At 41.3% G+C, this 23,822-nt stretch overlaps 1 protein-coding gene across 3 annotated transcripts in view; it reads right to left on the bottom strand.

Annotated features, from left to right (window-relative positions):
- CFAP141 (cilia and flagella associated protein 141) overlaps window positions 1-23,822 on the bottom strand; it is a 593,927-nt gene that overhangs the window by 231,662 nt on the left and 338,443 nt on the right. For all 3 annotated transcript variants that reach the window (XM_044079923.1, XM_044079922.1, XM_044079921.1), the window contains one exon: window positions 3,024-3,064. In XM_044079923.1, coding sequence (XP_043935858.1) covers window positions 3,024-3,064 — 41 coding nt within the window. The remainder of the gene's footprint in view (window positions 1-3,023; window positions 3,065-23,822) is intronic.

Raw genomic sequence — 23,822 nt, 5'->3', positions numbered from 1 at the left:
CCATTCAGTGGGCACAAAGCCTGATGCTAGGCTATTATTGAACATGGTGCTTAAGTGGGGAGCCAGTTCGTTCTGAAGTTCGTGTAAAACACAGCCTGGGATGTTGTCCAGTCCCATGGATGCTGTGTTTTTGGCTTTAGAGAGTGCAGCGTTTACCTGCGTAGTTGTGATTACAGGGACTCTGCATTCTTCCTGTATAGATATGGGCCCTTTAGGGGGTGAGGGGGGGGGTAAAGTTAGCTCTGAACCTATCTGCCAGGATGTTGGCAATATCAGTTGGTTCTGTAATTTTCGTGCCGTTGTGCTGTAACTCAGAGCAGATCTAGGTGCTGCCATCGAGATTCTTTACATAGCTATAGAATGCTTTGTGGTTGTCCTTAGAATTAGTGGCGATTTTGTTTTCGTAGTTAGCTTTGGAAGATCTTAAAAGGGATCTCAGCTTCTTACTGAGGCTGACCAGGGAGCTCCTCCACTCATGGGATTTTACTCTCTTTTGCAACAGTTTCTTCCTTCTGTTGTACAGTTTGTTTATGGCAGGGGACCACCAGATTGGCTTCCTTTTTTTGGAGGATAGCGTCTTGATTCTGTTTGGGATTGCATGATCCATGCACTCATGTAAGTGCCTATAGAGTGCATTTGTGTAGGATTTAGCAGTTGTAACTGTATTGTCCATCTGCATGGGTGTCATGAAGTTCACCACTTCTGCCTTAAGAAGCATGAAGTTGGCTTTGGAGAAATTTTTTACCGTGGTTTCCTTAATGGGGGGTGGGGGCGGGATGTGGATATCAAGGGTGATTAGCTTATGGTCAGATCGGACCAACGAGGAGTTGACTTCAGGTGTGGAACACCGGTCACTCATGTTGGTAATGACTAGGTCTAGGATATTGTTGCCCCTGGTGGGGGTGTGGATAAGTTGATCCAGGGCATTGGAGTTTATGAATTCCAGAAAGCGTTGAGCTAAGGAGTTGGTACACGAGTAGTTTTCCCAGTTAATGGTGGAGTAGTTGAAGTCGCCCATTATTAGGGTGTTTGGTTGAACCCTAATATTTTCCAGTACATCAAGAAAAGAGGAGAGGGAATTCTGGGGCATGGTGGGGGATCTGTTGCAAGCTACAATTTGGATTGCAGTTCTGCTCAGAGTTAGTTACACTTGGATAACCTCGGATGCATTATGCTGAGCAACTGGCCTGGAGGTGTGGATATCCTTAATGAATATGGACACACCTCCACCTTTGGTGTTTCGGTCCAGGTTACATGGCTGAAAAGTCTGGTATGAGTTATAGCCTGGTAGTGCAGGGTTGCTCTCTGGAGCCTTGAACCAGGTCTCAGTCACTGCACTGATATCGATGTTCTCCATTTTAAGGAGTGCCTTGAGTGAGTGCATTTTGAGATTTAGACTTCTAGCATTGAGTAGCATTACCCTCAGTTTTTGCTTGCCTGTTCCTGTTACGGTGGTGAATTTGTTATTTGAACCTTGCCTAAAAAAGGCACTATAGGGGCAGCAAGTGCCTTAGCCAGTATCCGGAATCCCAGGGGTGACAGGTGCAGGCCATCTGTGGCAAAGCATCGTGGTCTGCCGATTATGTTATCCCAAACAGACAGATATGGAACCCCTTAGAATGACACCAGAAGCTTAGCCAATTGTTGAAGTCAATCATTTTGTCCTTGTACTGCGGTATCATTCTGGGCGATGGCAGAATGCTACTCAGGGCTAGGGTCATACCTGCCTGGGCTACAAGACTGGAGAGCTCTTCCATGTCTCTTTTCATGTAGTCCAAGGAGGTACGTCTCAGGTCATTCATACCAACATGGACAATGACAGAGTCATATTTGTACATGATACCTTTTGGTCCCTGTGCAGATGTACAAGTATATGTACAATGTGTTTTGCCTTCAGCCTGACATGCCACATTATTGCTCTCATTCTGGAGCATTTTCTAGCCATACAACCAGTGCTGTCATCAACATTTAAACACAACTCCTGGAACTCTAGTGGCACACCTGGTCTACTTCTATTCACTGTTCCATATAATTTTGTCTGCAGGCTCTGCAAGCAACATGCAAATTTGGGACTAGAATAAAACTTGTCTGCAAATAGCACGTGACCTTTCCAGCAAAATAACCCAACAAATGTATTACACTATCCTCAATAGTCTTTCCAGGGACACCAACACTTGCTGTGATCACTAGCTTCAGGCAGAATCAGATTCTGTACACTGCCTGATAACTCCCAATAAATCTAAAACACACACACATACACATTCACAAATGTTGGTCTGATCACTGTGACAGCTGTCTCCTCACAATTCATAGATAAAGTGGGATAAACCATGAGATCAGTTAAATGTAAACAACTGCTCTCTCTGCTTACAAGGCATAGTATCTGGCCATCAAATAGCTTACCATGACGAACTGCCATGTGAAGGGAGAGTGAAAGTTCATAGAAATTAACAGCATGACACCTGATGTTTAGATTCCAAATTCATTCATTCTATGGCAATGTGAAGGGTAATAATGTTGCTTGTACAATTAGTGTAATAGACAAGTTACTACTTTGCTGCAGTGCTAAACAGAAAGAAAAACAAAATTTCCTTTTTTAAAGATTGATTTCATAACTAAGAACCCATAAATAAAAAGAGTTAACTAGCCAAATATTAACTAGCATTTTGGAATTTTCTAATTATTAAATTTTATTGATTAATTCTGCCATTGTCTATGATCACAGGTGTATCTCCGTGTGTGAATGAGTGACAGTTCCAACTCTTCCATATTTCTTAAAAAACAGGTTACTCTTTTAATTCATTGTTTCCATTTTTCCCATTAAGTGTTTATTATACGATCACTAAATTATACTATATTTTATAGTTGCTGTTAAGGGATAAGTGATTTTAAGTCATTTCCATTATTCTTCATGTATATGTGTGTATTTTTGTACTGCTATTAGATAAATATTCCCTGGATTACTTCATGTACCTGGTTAATGAACAAACAAACAAACAAGTGATAATGTTTAAATTGCTTACTGTTTCCGTTGAGCTTGTTTATTTACCATGTCTGCATCTTTCTGAAAAACAAAGAAAATCCAAAATATATATTAAAGCATATGTATCAACTTTGTCATTTCACACTAGTGAGATTCCCATTGCATGTTCACTGCAGGTATTATTTTACAGTTTTCTCTTGAATTAACTTACCCTCCATTGTCATAGTGCAATAGTTACTGTATAGGTTTAAGGATTCAAAGGTGTGAAGTAAAGAATCGTGTTTCATCTAGCGTGTGTGTGTGTGTGTGTGTGTGTGTGTGTGTGTGTGTGTGTGTGTGTTTTGTAAAAACAACTCTACCAATCAAAACCAGGAAAAACATATTCATACAAACAAACATAAGTAAAGAGAAGCATTTTTACACAGAATTTCTTCACATTGAAAAATCCATTGACTTGCATCATAGTAACATTACATTTAAGCTTCTTTATTCAACTGTTTGTTCTAGATAATATATTCCAGCTTCTCCTTTTTTAAGCAGAAGTCTCATCTTGTTACAACAGACCTAAATATTACATGCAACGGTCTTACATTATTTAATAAAAAGGATTACCCACAAGAAGGTTGCATCTTCATAATTGCGATCATTCTTGTAAAGAGAAAAACTTTTTTTGTTTGTTTTTTAATGCTGTTCTAGGGACATTTATTTTAAAACTCCAAAAGAGTATACAGAGGCCTAGACTAAAGTGCTGCCCATGTGTCCTGGCTCACTCAGTACTTCCTACTTGAATGTACTGACATCACCATTAAGGTTACTCTGCAGTTAGCTAATTGGTTAACTGCTAGCTAATCAGTTAATTGATAAATAAAAGTAAAGTTAATGGCCAAGCTGTTTAGAAAAAAAAAAAAACTGCTTTTCAACTGTTTACAAATTGGTAGTTTTTTTTCCCCCCAACCCCTTTTGCAAAGGGAAAAACACTGGGGTTTCTGACCAGTCATTGAAATGAATGCTAGTTTCCATAAGCCCCCAGAAAGACTTTGTCAATGTGTTTTAAATGTCCCTGCCAAGAGAATGCACTGGCAGGCAGTTGCTGTTAACTTCTGATGTTCTAACTCCATCTTCTTTTCCTCGTTTGGGGAAATGGAAAATAAAGGTAATCCACAAAGCTCGAGTCAAGTCTGGCATCCCAGATGTGACCTAGAAGGTGACAGGACTAACAAGAAACAGAGCACAACAGATTTGTCCAGATAAAATCACTTTAGCTAACAAATATAGAAAACTCTCGCTCCGATACCCTCCCTGTGGGAGGAATAAAGACTCTTAGCTGAAGTTTCTAGTAGTTTATTCAGTTAAGTAGGTAGATGGACAAATATTCTTGTTCTAATACATTACATTCAACAAGTCAGTTATTTAAAGGCAGTTACAGACAGTCTGAGGGTCCAAGGGAGCTGACTGGCGGAAAATCTGGAAGATGGAAAAACAAGGAGCTAATCCCAAAGCTTAGAGGTTAGTCCTTTATTTGAATATTCATGAAAGACCCATGAGGGTTTACCAACTCAGCAGCATACTGTGAGGCAACATTTATTTATTACAGGAAATGAGGCTGATCAGAACAGAACCAGGAACATGTTTCTATTATGACTATGGTTCTAACCTCACAACTATTTCTCATATATCAGTAACAAAACAGCTGAACCAGATCAACCACTGTTTGCCATCAGATGCTTTACACATAGGAAGAGCAAATCTCACCATTGATAGCACATAGAGTTTCTGCAGTGATCTAAAATCACACACTACTTACCCAGGCAGTAATGACTGTTGTTTAATGCTTCTCATAGAAAAATAAATAAATAACCAGTAGATTTTTTTAATATCGCTCTTGATTTGAAAAAAGTAAGTCTCCACTACCCTTACAGCCAAAATACTTAAGTCTCACACAATAACATGCAAACAGTAATTTGTAGCTTCTCTATGTAGTTTTCTCTAAGCTAACAGTATTTTGCTGTATACTTTAAACAACGCAAAACAGAATTTATTCAAGCAGTTAATAACACCAGTGGGACACTTTTGATATGTACCCCCCCCATATTTAACATGATAAACCTGGGATACTGTCCCCAAAAGAAAAGAATATTACAGGAACAAACCTACTCCTAAGAGGTAAGGATGAACAAAACCTTTGGCCTCTTAGACCTTTTAAAACAGCAGTGGGAGAAAGAGTTTTCTTAAAACGGGGTCCTGTTACACAGGGAAAAAAATACAAAATTAAAAAAAAATTAACAGACCTTAACAGCTTTAAAAACTGTAAAACATCATCAGGAAGAAACCACCTGAACCGGTTTTAGCGACACTAGCTAGTATTCATCATCCCTTTTGCAATCAACCTTAGTATGCAATGGTTTCAAATGACTACAGAACTACTGCAATATGTAAATATTGTTATAATGTTACTGCGCTATTACTGTATTCCAGCCATCTGCAACTGTATCTTGCAATTTATTGTATGTTTTCCTACAACCTTTAAATGTATCTTGCAATTTATTGTATGTTTGTTGCCCTCCGGGCCCAGGTCATGACTGAAAATGGCCAGTAGACCAGTTCACCAACATGGTTCATAATTAAATAAATGAAATGGTTGAAAGCATCTGAGGTATCTTCATCATTCAAAATAGTGTATATTTTTCAAAGTTATCAATAGCTGGAATTACATAACTGGAAGTATATTATTTCACGTCTCAGCATCTATAAAGTAACATTCTCAGTACAAGATATATGACTTAATACATTTAATTTTAGTTAGATAACACATTATTATATGTAAGCAGTTTCAACATATGAAGTGATAGGTACTTGGAAACTGCTAAGTCAAAGCTGATGAAACAATGGCATATATGGCAGATATAAGGAATATTTAAACAAACTAGTTACATTTCCTAACATCTGTTATTCCAAAGCTTGGAAGATTACAAACTGACACTACTTTTCAAACAGATTCCACTCTTTTTCCATGTGATAAGCCTTCTTTTGTTCCAAAGAACGGACATAGGTCCCATACCTCTCACCTGTTCAATATTTTGAAGAACAACCTGATTTTTCCTCATATTTTTGCTCTGTCCATCATAAAAATTTTCTTTTCAGGTAGATCTTTGAGGATTACAATCAGTATATACTGCCAAAGATTAGAGTTTCACACTTCCTACTGTCTTGCTGCATGTTGATGCAAAATCTGTTATTCTGTTATGTTTTAAATGAATTAGAGTAATATTTAAAAACTGTCCCTAATTTTGGGCCTTTGTTCCCCTCATAACTTTTGACTTTGTCCAAAATTCTTGAGAAAAAAAGTTAAGAGGTAGAGACACAGTTACTACCATTTAGCATTACTATTCCCACTTTGGCATTACTAAGAGCCTGGTAACATTGTAAGCTGAAAAAATGTATTATTTCTTGGACAACAAACTGGTTGCAAAACACATTTAACATTTCTACTTGTGGTTAGACTTCACAATAGCTCAATGTATCAAATGTTATTCTGCAGGGGAGTGTTCAGCTCATTACTGTATAATTGCTTCTTTAGCTGGCATGAAAGTAGAAGATGATATCTGTCTGTCCAAATGCTCAATTCACCTTAAAAGCCACTGTGGGTCGTGGAAGCAATATAAATGCCCTTCAAAAGTTTTTAACTTGTTTATTAAACCTGTTTGTAAACATATTTTAATGTATTTAAGTGTGTGTTTTATGAGATGATGATGATGATCAATATTGGATATATATTTATTGATCAATAATTTAAGTTTATATATTACAAACCTTGGAATCTCAGATGATTCCCATTTTAATTTTGATATTTGTGCAATGACTGGAAAGAAATGGGTGCTATCTGATATGTTTTGTATACGTATGAATATTTCAAACAAGAAACAGGATACACATTTACCTTGATAAATATATTTGGCCAGACCCATTTTGAATATAATGCTTTCTTCTACTGAAATGCATATTACTGCACTTTATATCACATTGCATTAATTTGCTTTTTTGGCAGAAGGAGACAAAAAGTGTATGTAATCTGCTCTTTTAAGTGCCTTAACATGCTACCTCCCATCCATCTCCACCTTCCTCCTTACATTTTTCTCACCTGTCCCATACTTTTTCAATGCCTCTTTGAATTCCCTCTCCACCATCCATTCCAGTAGTCTATCCCTTGGGTTCACCACTCTCATTTTGAAAAACTACATTTAGAGTTCCAAGAAGTAGTTAAGTCCCCATAATCTATTCAGAATGGTTCATCCACTTCTTCCTGATATAATCTTGTGCACCAGTATTATGCCCCCCCCCCCGGTCTGGTCTCAAGCAAAAAGAGCTCTAGCTCCTCTGGTCTCTGGTCATATCATTTCCCCTTCATTTGACTGATCTTTCTGGTTGCTTTTCTTTGAATTTTTGCCTGCAGCCTGATCTTTGCCTTATAAGACCTTCAGAAGCACACACAGTACTTGAGATGTGGTCTACCAAAGGTCATGTAAAGTAGGAAATGCCTGTTTACTTCTGAAATCTATCCCCCTCAGGATACATCCCACCATTACATTTGCTGCTCCCATTGCATTTTCACTCTGGTCATGTAAGACCAGTCCAAGTTTGAACAACACTTCTAGATCCTTTTTCTGCTTGTTTTCCCACCAGTTTAATGTCTCCCTGGTGACACTTTACAGCAGGGTTAGTGTAACCTAACTACAGCATTTTGCATTGGTTTGTACTAAATCTCAACAGACAGTTTTCTGCCCTCTTTCTCAAACTTTACAAATCATTTGCTAGACTTGTCCCCTCAGTCACCACTGCTGCACCTATCTTTCTATCATCAGCAAAGAGGCAGGGCCTCTTTTCTTTTCCTTTATATATATATATATATATATATATATATATATATATATACACACATATATATATATATATATATATATATATATATATATATACAAGGGAATCACACTAAAGAGTACTAGACCAAAGGCAGACCCCTGTGGTATTTTATTAGTCACTTCTTTAATTTATGCCATTGCCCTTCCCATCATTCAACCATACGGCCATCCAGTTCCTCGGTCTTGGACATACTCCCAACTTATTAGAGTCAGAGGCTTTGGTGCAGTCCTTGTAGACCAAACCTACTGGTACACTTGCACCCAGTAATAAAAGTGAATCAGGTTTGACAGACAACTCCTTTTGGCTGTGAAAGTATGTTGGACATATTTGTCCTCTAGGAATGTTACCATCCTTTCTTGTCTGATTGTCTCTATAACCTTTACATCCACCACTGTTAAGCTAACAAGCTTGTATGTCCTCAGACTTTTTACATCTCTCTGTGTACAAGGTAACAACACTTCTCCTGTAGTTCTGCACTAGCCAGTGATCTGTTGAACATCTCTGTTAACAGTCTACCAATAAAATGGCCACAATTCTGGGAGGCAAACCATCTGGCCCTTGTTCTTTATCCTTTCAAAGAGTACCCAGTTCTATTTGAACCTCCTCCCTTACTGTTTTCACCTTTATGACCTGCCTCCCTCCCAGCATGGCAAACTTCCCTTGTTTGCTTTTGTGAAGACTGAATCAAATAATTTAGTCAATACATCTGCCTTTGTTTCCAGTCTTCTGTGTCTCCCTCCCCTCTTTACTCAGCCTGGCCATTTGTGTCCCTCCCCTCTTCTTTCGGTCATGTATCTAAAAATCCTTTGAGTCACGTCTTGATCCCTTCTCAAGATACACTTTCATTTTTAACATTTACTGACTTAACATCTTTATTGCCTTTTTTTTTTGCTAGCCTTTTTTGTGTTGTGCCGCTTCCACTTCTCCACCTCCACTGTTCAACCTCTTATAGGCTCCAATTTTACACTCCCCTCATTCTAAGCAACACAATTGCAAAATAACTGGTTGATAACTGTGCATTAGCCTGAATGCCCAAGACATACTCTACAATGAACTATGTCCAGCATTCTATCCTTTCTGAGACAGTCCTGCACTAGGTCACTGAATCCCTGCTAATCCGAGCCCTCAACCATCTCTGACTGTTTCTCTGCCATGGAGTTTGGAATCTCCCAGTCTGTTCCTGGTAGACTCAGATCCCCCTGATTACTATCATCTTCCTTTAACCAAACTCTTTCTTTCCTCTAGTCTCAGCATCCTTCTCTTTTTTGTCTCAGGTAGACAGCACACATTATTAGTCCACTACCCCCACCCCCCAATCATCTAGCTTGACTTCTAGGGCACTTAATCTAGCTTCTAACCCTGATTCCAGATTTGTGTTCTTCCTTCTCTGTGACCTCACATCTGACTCCCTCATTTCTGTACTTTGCTATCCCACCCTCCATCTCTCATTCCTGAGAAACCAATACCTAGGCACCTCCTTGTTTCATCCTCTTGTATTCTGCTCATGATTCTGTGATACCCACTCTCTCATCACTGCTTGTAACTTTCACATCTTCATACCCAAACTCCTTGTAATGCAGAGTAAGACTATGCAGCTGTGGTCCTTGTCACCTTTTCTCTGTTATGTTATACATTTTTTTTTAGATTTTGTCAACTGCTTAATCACATACATCCCCTTCTGCTTTTCTGACTTTCCCTCTCGTCTTCTACCTTGGTTTAAAATTGTAATCTTTGAGATGTACCTTTTTGACCCACCATTAAGCAAAATCTTCCTTTCTGGGCTAAAATGTAGCCTGTCATTTGCAAAGAGCTGGTTTCTCTACTAAGTCTCCTTATCCTCCTAGACGTCCTAAGTTGTTTTCTTTTGTGTACTGCCACAGCCAGTAATTATACTCCATAAGCCTCTCTTTTCCCAGTATCAACAGCCAGCACATAGATGGCACTTCTGAGAATGCTACTTCCAACTCCTCTATTGATATCACTTTGACACTTCCCAGGCCTGCTTGCTGCCACCACAGATGTGTCATCTGACAAAGCACTGGTGCCTGCTCAGTCTAAGTGTGGAGTGCCCAATCAACCCATTTGTTCCACTATGGCAAATAAATCTGGTTTCTCTGTTCTCACTTGCTGAGACTCCTGATCCCCTTTGTAATCGTACTGAAAAATCATCAAAACCCTCCTTTATTTCTACATAATGGCTCCCTTGTCCTTTGCTTCATGCCCTAGTTAACTACCCTTACTACCTCCACTTCCAGCATTCTAAGTCTTCCTCACTGTCTGTGTTGGTTGCCTCAGTCCCAGTGGTACATATAAGCTTTTCCTCATCCTTTATTTGCTCTTCCTACAAGACCTCTCTAGTGTTCTGTACTTTTGCCCTCTTTAAACTCATATAGCTTAGTGTCCAACCCCCCAACACACACACACACACACACACACACACACACACACACACACACACACACACACACACACACACACACACACACACACACACACACACACACACACACACACACACACACACACACACACACACCTCACACACTTCCCTATTGCTCAACTTGTGATGTTAGTTCCCTCCTTGGCACCTCTTGCTCCCCAACCCACATCACTTGTTAGTACTCCTTGCATCTCTTTTTCTACATTGGCTTGCTTTTTCCCGGCCTTCTGCACTTCACATTTTCTCCCTTTACCTTACTCTGTATCATTCCACTTGTCTGTACTTCCTCAAAAGCCTCTGTCCATGCTTTTGTAACTTCTAATCTTCTTCCTCTAATTTTTCTAATTCCATCCTGTCCTGACTGCAGTCCTCCTGTACCTTGCTCTTCTCTAGTCCCACTCAACTATTTCACATTAAATGAGCCAATACTCAAACATCTTTAGCTCCCAAGTTTTACTATACAGCTGATCTACTCTGATGCACACTAATCCCACATCCTTTTCATCCCAATGTTTCCCAAGTCAAACAGCTGCTCTGCACTCAGGCCAAATTCCAAATCTTTTTCCAACTCTTCATATCCAGCCTGGGATATATTCCTTTCATGTCATATTCTTGAATTCATGGATCTCTAACTTTTTTCTTTCATTTTATTATTCATCTATTTTTTTTACAAAAATGCACGGATATATAACCACCTATGTGTGTGTGTGTGTGTGTGTGTGTGTGTGTGTGTGTGTGTGTGTGTGTGTGTGTGTGTGTGTGTGTGTGTGTGTGTGTGTGTGTGTGTGTGTGTGTGTGTGTGTGTGTGTGTGTGTGTGTATGTGTGTAAATACTGTTTTTTTTTTTTTTGGCTTCTTCACTGGACCTGTTCAGGTATCACTACTACCTTTATCTAATTAGCCCACTTTTCCATGCCTGGCATAAGTGAGAGTCCTACAGTTCATTCCTGCATGGAGTCATACCTCTCATCCTCCAGATGAGAGAATCAGGGACTAAGGACCGTAAAATCAGGAAGAATCAGGGCCACCTAATTAACATAAAATATGCATATTCAGGTAAGCATATTAATGGACACACCCACATCTGTTCAATTACAGGGCACCATTTTAGACAATTTATTAAAAATAGTTCTGTACATACATGGACACACTCATAATATGGGATTATACAAAGTTTCAGACAACTGTAAAAATGTCAAGCAATACACGCCTACCAGACCTCTCAACTGTACCAAATTCCTCAGTATTTACTGGTTTTGAGATCCAAATAATGGGGTACCACAAATTCACAAGTGGCCCCCTTAATTCCAGAATTTCCCAGGTTTTTTTTTTGCAAACTTTTTTGCTGACGTCATCTCATGCAGGGGTGTGCACGATGACGTCAGCTTCCTGAGCAGACTTCCAGCCTGTCGGAATTCAGGTGAGGGCTCCAGGGCTATGACTGTACTGTTTGTATTTATTTATAGCAAGTTTGGCAACGTGTTGCAGTCAGCATTGGGAGAGAGTCAACTAAACGTGGTGGACGACTGAGAGCAGCTGACACTCTTTTGTTTTAATTTAGAGAGCAAATGAAGCAACTGAACTGACTGAGCAAGGCAACCTTGTGTCATTTGTGATGTTACTAGTAGTCTAGTGAAACAGCAGTCAGGTGTGTGTCTGTGTTGTACTATTACATTTCTGATAGTTTCAGCTTCTAATCTGTAATTTGTTTTGAATGCCTCCAAATAGCTCCAATGCAGCAGTGTCTAGCCAAAACACTCAGTTGTTCAGATTTGTGCTTGTGCCTTAAATTTTAGTCTGTGCCTCATAAAAGTTGTGGTTTTCTGGCTAACTGAGGACTGAAGTCACCAGTGGCGGCTGGTGACTTCAAATCAAAGGGGGGGGCTAGAGGAGACTGCAGAGTGGGTGGGCCCAATGGGAAGAGGTTTGACCAACTAGAAAAGGGGCAGAGCTATGCTCAAAACCACAAAAACTGGGACTTTAATTAAATACACTACCCTGGTTGCCAAACCGTCATTATGAGAGTCCAATCAAGACAAAATGAAGTGTAGAAGAAAAAAGAAGTTATGTCTTTACCATAACGTTCCATCTGTATTGTTGATCTTCGTTTATTCATTACTGATGGGTTATCGGTTCCGTCTTCGGAACCGAGCCAGCCATATATCAAGCTCATGTCAGCCAAAAACCCTCGAGCCAAGGTCCTACCCAGAATGCTCTGCTCCCTGTTACCTCAGATTGAGTTTGCAAGTTGATAGACAAAAGTAGAGACAACCTCTGGTCATAACAGACCTACAATACAGGAGTATATGAGATCAACCAGGAACCTCTGGAGGGGGATGGAGGGTGGGGAGTAATGAATGACTGAAGATCAACAACAAAGATGTAACATTATGGTAAGACATAACTTCTTTATCTGATGTTGTTAATCTTCGTTCTTTCCTTACTGATGGGACAGAGTCCCCAACTACCTGTATCCCTGGGTAGCCCTCATGGAAGGACATTCCTGAGCACCATGGAGCCAAAAGAAGCTCTTCCTCTGGAGGACAAATCCAATTTGTAATGAAGAATAAAGGTATGAGGTTTGGCCCAAGTCGTAGCTGAGCAAATATCATTGAGAGAAGCCTTAGCATGAAAAGCTGATGAAGTTGCCATAGACCTTGTAGAATGTGCTTTCACTCTGTGAGGCAAGGTGACATTGTTCTTGTTGTAGATAAAAGTAATGCAATTTCTCAACCACAAAGTCAATGTAACTTTTGAGACAGGATGACCTAGTCTTGGTTCAGAAAAAGCCAAAAATAGTTGGTCTGATTTACGGTTAGATTTCGTTCTGTCCAGATAAAATTGTATTTGCCTATGAACATCCAAAGAGTGCAGGCAATACTCTCCCATGTTAGAGTGGTTAGCAAAAAATACTGGGAGGTCAATAGATTGATTGACAGACCACTCTGACACCACATTTGGTAAAAAGGAAGAATTAGTTCTCAGTGATATCCTATCCTTATAGAAGATAAGATAGGAAGGTTTGATGCATAAGGCTTGAAGTTCTGACAAGCGTCTGGCCGATGTGATTGCAATTAGAAACAACGTTTTCCATGAGAGATATTTTAAATCACATGAAGACGCAGGTTCAAATGGGGGGAGCTGTTAGGGCTTGCAGGACCAAGACCAAATCCCAAGGTTGTACTGGTTCTCTAAAGGGAGGTTTTAGGTAAAGAATCCCCTTCAAGAAAGTTTTAGAGTCTATGTGACATGAGTGAAGAATCCTGAAACCCAATGTGGAAATCTGAAATGGCAGCTAAATGCACACGAATTGTAGAGGCAGACACCCCAGAGTGGAAAAGGTGTGATAAGTAATCCAAAACCACTGAGACTGGGGCTGATAAAATAAAAGGGTCTAACTGTTTATTCGCTGCCCATAGAGAAAACCTTTTCCATTTACTGAGATAGATTAGTCTGGTGGACAATTTATGAGATGTAATAAGAATATTGCACACTGGGGACGAGAGGTTTTCCTGCCTGACAATCATTGGAAGTGGAGAAACCAGGCTGTCAGCTTCGGGGTTGTTAGAATGGGGTGAGTTAGATCCTGAGGATGGGAGATCAACACTGGGGATGTATTGAGGATCCACGGTTGATCTAGCAGGTGAGGCCAAAGGAAGAGGAACCAGACTTGTCGAGGCCAATATGGAGCAATAACGATCACTTTGCTTTTCAACTGCTGTGCTTTCTTCAGAAATTGGGAGATGAGAGGGAGAGGAGGATAAGCATAAAGTACACCTGAGGGCCAAGCGTGGATAAGAGCATCTCTTGGTGACTCTCCCCGAGGGGGGATCAGGGCAAAATAGTTGCTGCAATTGAAGATTGTTGGGGAGGTGAATAGATCACAGCAAGCCCCAGCGGTTGAAGATTTTTGCCGCTATCATAGGGTTGAGGGACTACTCGTGAAGTTGCAGAATGCACCTGCTCAATTTGTCCACTACCACGTTGGAGCTCCCGGGAATGTGCATTGCAATTAGAAAGCGGTTGGAAGCTATCGCCCATTGCCATATTCTCAAGGCCTCTCAGCATAACGGGTAAGATCTGGTGCCGCCTTGCTTGTTGATGTACCAGACCACTGATATGTTGTCTGATTGGATCGCAATAGTCCCTGACAGAAGGATGAATGAAATCTTTGCAACGCTAGTAGCACCGCCCTCAGTTCCAGGACACTGATATGCAAAAGGGCCTCTGTCTCCAACCAGGTGCCTTGGACTGAGTTTCCCTGACATAGCACCCCCACCCCATCAGGGAGGCGTCCATGGTCACAGTGGCTTTCGGCTGATGGGGGCTGAAGGGGCAAAACCATTGTTGGGGATTTCCAGACGTCCACCAGAGTAAATCTTGCTTGCATCTCTGAGTTACACTTATCTGAATAGACAAACCCCCGGATTCACTAATCTTCCATGCAGGACTAGTCTAGTCCTGCACGGAAGCAGCCTTTCAGGAGGAGGACGGCAGCACGTCAAGCATATTAATGAAGGTGCGTTGCCTGACCTCCTAATGCTACACAAGTGCAGGGGGCATGTCTGAGAGCAGAGCTCTCAGAATAAACAAAGTAGAACAAAGTAGAACAGCAGAAACTGTAAATAAATGAGTGAGACCGCTCATAGGTGTCCGCATATCCGCACCAACAGTCCCCCATGTGTACAACAGCAACAGGACATAAAAATAAAAAGAAGTAACCCCTGTAATTATTTTTAAAACTCCAAGTACAGCTAACTATAGGTGCGCAGGTGTGCCATCGCTTAGCTACGGTTAAAGCAGCTTAAAAGGCTGAAGAGGATAACAAGGAATATATATGCAAATGAAGCAGCACAGCAATAGTGTGGTGGTCAGAACATCCACCTAATGAGCAGGCATTCCCGGTTCGAGTCCCACTGCAGCACATACCATTTTCCATGTGAAATCTGTATACGAACATTTATTTATATTTTATTGCTGTATAACCTACTAAATAACATTTAAATGTGAACTGGAGTACTGCATTAAATGCACATGTGAAGAGTCAGTACCATAATGAATAAGTCAGCAGTAAGCAAGCGTAAGCACAGATAAGCAGTAGTAAGCATATGTAAGCACTAGTAAGCGTGTGCAAGTGCGTTTGGGCAGGGTGAAGCACCGCCAACACAGATTAAGCAAAGAAGAAGCTAACTGCATGTAAGACACTGTGATCGGACGTCAGCATTGCTTACCTATGCGCAAACCCGCTTACAACCGCTTGAAAGTACCTTAAGCACATTGTATGCAATGGCCGGTGTTCTGCCCAGTAACAACACACACAGCCTCTGCAAGTCCGGAACCCAGGACCATGCACACCATACATGAAATGATTTAGCACTAAGCCATACCAGATATGCAGACATTGTATGTTGTTAGAAGCATAACCCCAACACTACAGAGAATGTATACCTACAGCTAGATGGGCGTGTGTGCAAATATATCACTATCTAAATGGATACAACATATCTACAGATGTAGTCACATATATATATATATATATATATATATATATATATATAAATATATATATATATATATATATATACACATATATATATATATATATATATATATATATATATATATATATATATATATATATATATATATACACACACAAACACATATATATAAATATCCAGAGATATATACATATATATATATATATATATATATATATATATATATATATATATATATATACAAATATACAGATATACATGCAAATGCTGACAACTACACATATATATGTCAACATCTACATGTCCACATATACACATCAAGTGACATATGTATGCAGATAAATGTCTCTGTAGGTATATTCGGACATAGTTAGACATATGTAAGCAAATATATATTCCCACAGAGGTATATATGGCCAGACATCTGTAGATACCAATGGTAAATGAATAGAAACATATATGTCCACATGCAGCGTCAATGGGCCTGAGAGGCCCCAAACAATATATGTCATGTACGAATTTGCATAACCCCCGCCCAGCCAAACACATCCGCCCTGCAATACACTACCAAGCTCATAGTACTGTACATCTCTCGTTGAACTAGGGAATTAAATCAGCCCTCTGTTATGTGTCACATGTCGACATCACATACCTCTCTCCCCCACCCACTAAGCGGGCAGAGCAGTACAGACCCATCCAACCCAGGCCATCCCAAACCCATACATGCATAACCCACAGTTCTGCTTCCCCCACCCGGAGCACACATGCAGCCAACACCCCTACCCTGGTTACTGGCCCGTAGCGACCATACCACCACACATTGCCCCTCCCCCCTCGGGACCCATCCCGTATGATGTCCCGACCCAAGTATCCTAGGTGGGGCACACGCCGAAGACCATGCACATAGCCAGGGGTACCTATGTAACCCTGGGTGTAGATGAAGGTTGAATACCCAATGTGTCGGTTGTCTCACATAGGACGAATCTATTCCTGGTACTAATAATACATGTCACATGTGACTCTGTGTACACCAACAGATTTAGTTGTAGGTATCGCAAAGCATATGTGGCACACAAGGTTGGCCGGTATGCACACGAAACACAGTATCCAGCAACACCAGTCTACATTACCGAATATGTAACTAAAGATTTAGAGGTATATGTGTTTGTATAAATACCCATAACTATATAGATATATACCTTCCCCTCTCTGTAGTACAATGTATACATACATAGATAGACATATAAATAAATACCCACATATACATATACAGACACCCATACATCCACATATCGTTATATATATATATATATATATATATATATATATATATATATGTATGTATACATACACACATATATATATATATATATATATATATATATATATATTTATATATCTGTGTGTGTAGATATACACAGATATATAGCTATGATAAGATACAGCACATAACAATGACAAATGTTCACAGGCCATGCCAATGGAGGTGAGGGGCCCAAGCAAGAAATGTGTAACACGTAGCATGAACCCCCCCCCCAGCCGGACAGGGGAAACATACAAACAAACCCACAAACAATGTAAGCAATCCACTGCTCCCCAGACCACAGGCAGGATACAACTGGGGGGGACACAGTGGACCCGAGAAGTCTAATCTTGGAACAAAGACAGGAGCGTCCCTTGCAGGACACCCCAAAAATTGCCTTGTTATAGGAGGAAGCCCATGCAATGACCTATCAAGGCTGGGCATGTACATACCCGGACTACAAGGGTGGGAAAGCCTGATGACCCATGGGTCGAGACAGCGTACGAGATGGGTCCCGTGAAGTGGAGAGTGGGCAGTCTGTACTGGTGTGTTTAGACCTGACCCGCACCCAGAGTAAGGATGAGTGCTGTAGAGGAGGTGCGGGTGGGGGAACTATGGGTATGTAATTATGGGTCTAGACGTGCAGGTGTTTGCTGGAGTGGGTCTATTCGGACTGCCCCAGGGATGTAAGCAATAGTGTTCATTGGGCAGATCCACCGCCCAACGGGCAGACACTCCCGCTACAAGTCCCACTGCAGCACAGTCTATTTTACATGGCAAAGAATGGTATAACCAGACGTAGATGTAAATATGTAGGTATGTGTGTGTGTGTGTGTGTGTGTATATATATATATATATATATATATATATATATATATATATATATATATATATATATATATACACCCATAACTACATGCAGATATACCTCTCCCTCTCCGTAGTACAAATGTATACATACACAGACAGACATATATTTAAATACCCAAATATAGATATATATACATATGCAGACACCCATATGTATATATATATATATATATATATATATATATATATATATATATATATATATATATATATATGTGTGTGTGTGTAAATATACACATATATATAGCTAGGACATGATACAGCAGTTAAGAATTACATATGTTCACAGGCCGTGCCAATGGGGGTGAGGGCCCAATCAACAAACGTGTAACACGTTGCATCAACTGCCCTCCCCCCCCCAGCTAGACAGGTGAAACATACAAGCACACAATAAAAGTAAACAAACCACTGCTTCCCAGACTACAGGCAGGATACTACCAGTGGGAGAGACCCACCAAGTCCACTCTTGAAACAAAGACATGAATGTCCCTTGTGGGACAACCCAAAAATTCTAATCTTTTCGGGTTTTCCAGCCATTACACGGATGTCGAACGGCAGGGCACACATGTTCTCGGACTACAAGGTTGGGGAAGCCTGATGATCCATGGGTGCGAGACAACATAAGTGATGGGTCCCGAGAAGTGGAGAGTGGGCAGTGTGTAGTGGTGTGCTTAGATCCGACCAGCACACGGAGTAAGGAAGACTGCTGAAGAGTATGTGCGGTTTGGGAACTATGGGTATGAAATTATGGGCCTAGCTGTGCAGGTGTTGGCTGGAGCAGTTCTATGTGGACTGCCCCAGGGATGTAAGCAATAGTGTGCATTAGGCAGAGCCGACGCCCAACGAGCAGCCACGCCCGGTATGAGTCCCACTGCAGCAAAGTCTATTTTACATGGCAAAGAATGGTATAACCAGATGTAGATGTAAATATGTAGAGGTATGGGTGTGTATATATACCCATAACTACATGGCGATATACCTCTCCCTTTCTGTGGTACAAATGTATACATACATAGACAGACATATATATATAAATACCCACATATAGATATATACATCTGCAGACACCCATACATCCATATGTCATTAGATATATATGTACAGCAATATATATATATATATATATATATATATATATATATATATACATACAAATACATATATATATATATATATATATATATATATATATATATATATATATATGTAGATATATATAGATATATATATATATATGTGTGTGTGTGTGTGTGTGTGTGTAAATATACACACATATATATAGCTAGGATATGATACAGCAGTTAAGAATTACATATGTTCACAGGCCATGCCAGTGGGGGTGAGGAGCCCAATCAACAAACATGTAACACGTAGCATCAACTCCCCCCCCACTAGCTAGACAGGTGAAACGTACAAACACACAATAAAAGTAAACAAACCACTGCTTCCCAGACTACAGGCAGGATACTACCAGTGGGAGTGACCCGCCAAGTCTAATCTTGAAACAAAGACAAGAATGTTCCTTGCGGGACAACCCAAAAATGTTATGGCTATTCCGGCTTCCAGCCATTACACGGATAACCTACAGCAGGGCATGTATGTTCCCGGACTACAAGGTTGGGGAAGCCTGATGACTCATGGGGCGAGACAATGTACGTGATGTGTCCCGAGAAGTGGAGAGTGGGCAGTGTGTAGTGGTGTGTTTAGACCCGACCTGCACCTGGAGTAAGGAAGACTGCTGAAGAGGATGTGCGGTTTGGGAACTATGGGTATGAAATTATGGGCCTAGCTGTGCAGTTGTTGGCTGGAGCGGTTCTATGTGGACCGCCCCAGGGATGTCAGCAACAGTGTGCATTGGGCAGAGCCGAAGCCTAACCAGAAGCCACACCCAGTATGACTCCCACTGCAGCAAAGTCTAGTTTACATGGCAAAGGACAGTATAACCAGATGTGTTGTTGCAAACCCACTAAATGATACCCAAGAACACATGGTCACAACACCCCACTGTAGGCATGTAAGCTGAACTAATTGGCATCACAACGTATTATTGCTGTGATGCTGTCCTTACCCCCACCCTGGGGTGAGATTGTCTAGACCTACCCCCAAATGCAGGGTATATACACAGCTGTCGCTGTAGAAGAAATGGCCAGTTGTGGACCTTCCCGTCAGCCGCCCTGCACATCCCTGGACATGTCCCCACTATCAGCCCCTTTGTGTGGCCCAATAACACCACTTACCTATTGACCCTGTTGCATTCGTAGTAATGTTCACAGTCACAGGTAGGTGACACCCTCCACAAAAATATTGGCAGAATCCCGAACCCCCAACCCAGGTGTATTACAGCAGCTGTCCCAGACTACACATGTAAATAACACATGAAGGGAAAACCCAAGCACACTTGGATCACCACCTGGCGAAGTCCGCCACCCCCCAACACTCCAGACCCCTACACCAACTACTGACACCTCCTGTCCTGCCTCTCATACATATCACAACACCCTGCAAACCTGCACTACCGCTCCCCCACCAATCAGTCGAATGACCTACTTTACAGTTAAAATGTCCACCCCTCCACCTACCCGCCTACACCTCCAATATTCACATCTACAACACAGGTATGGCATAACTAAACCTAACCCGAATACCTGAGTGTAGCCTAACCAGAAATGCTAAACTGGAATTCCACTTAACCTTACACTGACCTTCGTGAACAGTCATACCTGACATGTACACCTGACTTAAGCATGTATAATAATGACATGTACATGAAGTAGCGCGGGGGTATGCGGCAGCAAGCGGGAGTACGCCTGTGTGGGCGATGGTAAGCAATGCCCACACTGGTTAAGCAATGTGGAGACCAACCCAGTGTAAGATGCCGTAACCAGAGGTCAGCAGGTCTGAGCTTAGCAAACACCAGCGCATACCCGCCTACACTTCCCCCGCAGTGCCTTAGGCACACTGTAGGCCACAGCCCTCATCATGGCCAGTAACAACATAATCAGCACTACCAGGTCCCCCCCCCCCGCACACTATAGTTCACGTGAGTTACCATGAAGGCATGGCAGATATACAATCAGCTGCTGTTATCACAAACATATCATCCGGCACTGTCATTCAACAGTATAGGAAATGTATGTAAGTATGGACATTAATACCAGCAAACATGTGCACAGTGCTCAGTCACAGTATTCTGAGCAGTCTATGAGTACCAATGAACAGTGCCCGTCCATGCATACTGTGAGAACAGTAGTCTCGTATAATACTGAAGAGAGGAATGGAAAAATGGGCCATGGCGTGGGGCTGTGTTTCATCCGTGGGAGCGGGAGATGAGGCTGGTCTGGTGTGTGAGCAAACAGCTGCATCTGAAAACCCTGGCAGGATGCTACCAGTGGGAGAAACAGTGTAGACCAGCAAAGTGTACTCGTGACACAACAACAGGTATGTCCCTGCCGGGATGCACCAGATGTTATGGGTCACAATAATGTTTCCACCAGTATTGGAGGTGGATGAAGGGAAGGCTTGAATGTACGTGGAATAAACTGATGAAGAGCTTGCAGATGGTTGTATAGAGACATTAATATGGAGGAATACCGAGACGTACAGAGAGGAAAATGTGTGGAGGTGTGGTATGGCAGGGCTAGCAACTACAAAATGGATGGCTGCTGTGTACGTGGAGTTCGGGGGCCGGGGAAAGGGAGCATGGGTATGACATTAAGGTAGAAATATGCAAATTATACCACACACACATTCTCGGTTCGGATCCCACTGTAGCACATTCTATTTCCTGTGTGAAATCGGTATAACAAAATTGTTTTGCTGTATAACCTACTAAATAACATTTATACTTGAACAGGAGTACGTAATTACACATAGCCCACTAACTATTCAAAGGACATGAGATGACACACAGATATGTATACACAGACATCTTGTAATGGTGTATTTTACAATAATGTATGCCATTACCGACAGCACATAGATCTGCATTTATGTAATCAGTGAGGAATGCAAGGCCCACACAGAAAAGTAGATGCAGACAATGCAGATATATAACATACTATACTGTCCAGGACAGGCACGTCAATTCGTACAACTGTGGATAAAGGATTTGCCATCACGATAGGTAACAATAAACAATAACAGATGTAGTTCAGCAGCCACCAATTACATCCCGTAGTCAAGGCCTAGGGGGACATTTATTACCTGTGATAATGTCTATGTATCTGTCACATGTATGGACACTGACCAACAAATGTCGAGGGAGTCCACAATATGACTGGGATGATAGCAGGAATGCCAGCAGTATATTATGATAGGCCAATATCGAACAACCCCTAACCGTATCACAACAGGACAAAGCCAGCCATATATGTGGAGGACAGAGGCAGGGACACAGGACCATACTTGTAATATTGCTGTTACACACCCTGCACATTGCTAGTGTTACAGGATTCGATGCAACATACTCTTATGCAGGAATAACACATCAGTAACACAACTGGAAGTAGCCATGTACTGATAGCATGCAACAGACAGATTGCCAGGGATATATGTCTAGTACAAGCCCTGTTGGTGCACAGGCAAAAGCAAACAGACAATCCACTAGCCATCATGTGGATAGGCCCACTGTTGAGAGTTATGCAGACAGACTGCATTCCATCCTAAACTACTATGTACACGCAAACACTGCAAGACCAGCAATATACAAAGCACATAACAACACCACTCACTCTGTCTGTAGGTCTGGAACAATCTAAGATTGTGTAGTTGTCCTGTGTCTGCAAGCCTCGCTGTAATAGGTACTGCAACCTGCCATCTGTAACACTGCCGCCCACATACAGGAAGGATGTCCTCCATACTGGAAAGGTGAAGGGACAACGCCCACATGAGTAAGCATTTTATAGTACTGGGTTGCCATGACGATGGTTAACAGAATCACTACACAGCAGGCTTAGCTACTGTTGCACACTGATTGGTGCAGAGCCCATCACCTGATCATGTGCATCACCTACAAAAGCCATGCTGAAATCCATTCAAACCAACTCATTCGCTCTACTGGAGAGGGAAGAGAGAGAGAGAGAAAGAGGAAACCAAAAAAAAAAAAAGGAAACAGAAAACAAACGTATACCACGGAACTTACACAGTGGGGAACACAGTACTACAGGCCACAACTGGGAAGGCATCACACCTGTCCAAACACTAAAAGGTATGTAAAACACAACTGTATGTAATTTAATGTAGTATATATGGTATAGATTAATAGGATGTATGATGTAGAATGCTTGATAAGTGCCGTTTGTAGTTGTCCCTGTAATGATATCCCTCTGAACAACTGCTCTGGAAAATACTGTCTGTCCCTGTAAGCAGTGGGACATACCCGCCAACTGTGCAGATCAGCAAGATGTCAGCCATAATATCTGTCTATGTTATGTTAGTGTGCAGAATAGCTGTTGGTGGATGTACTGCCGTCATGATAGACACGTGTCAGTACAACCACTTGCAGGACAGTCATGTGAATGTGTAATGTAGCATGCACAAATGCCATAGGTGTGTAATAGGCATACCAGCAATCTCACACCATAGTTACCACCCTAATGTTAGGCTGTGTTCACATGTGGCACCTGTCTGCATTGCAGCAAGGCAGAACAGTGCAGCTGTGAATGAATGGCGGTTACAGAATGCGGACAGGATGTCTGTATGCACTCCACATATCTGTGTTATACGGACTGTGACGTGCATGTGTACAGATATAGACACTCATATAGACATAGGTATAGCAACATTGTATAACATATATCTACACATATAT

This window comes from Protopterus annectens, chromosome 8.part0, assembly GCF_019279795.1.
Source record: "Protopterus annectens isolate FY-2018-M chromosome 8.part0, PAN1.0, whole genome shotgun sequence".
NCBI lineage: Eukaryota > Metazoa > Chordata > Ceratodontiformes > Protopteridae > Protopterus > Protopterus annectens.
This window is presented reverse-complemented; position numbering and strand designations above follow the sequence as displayed.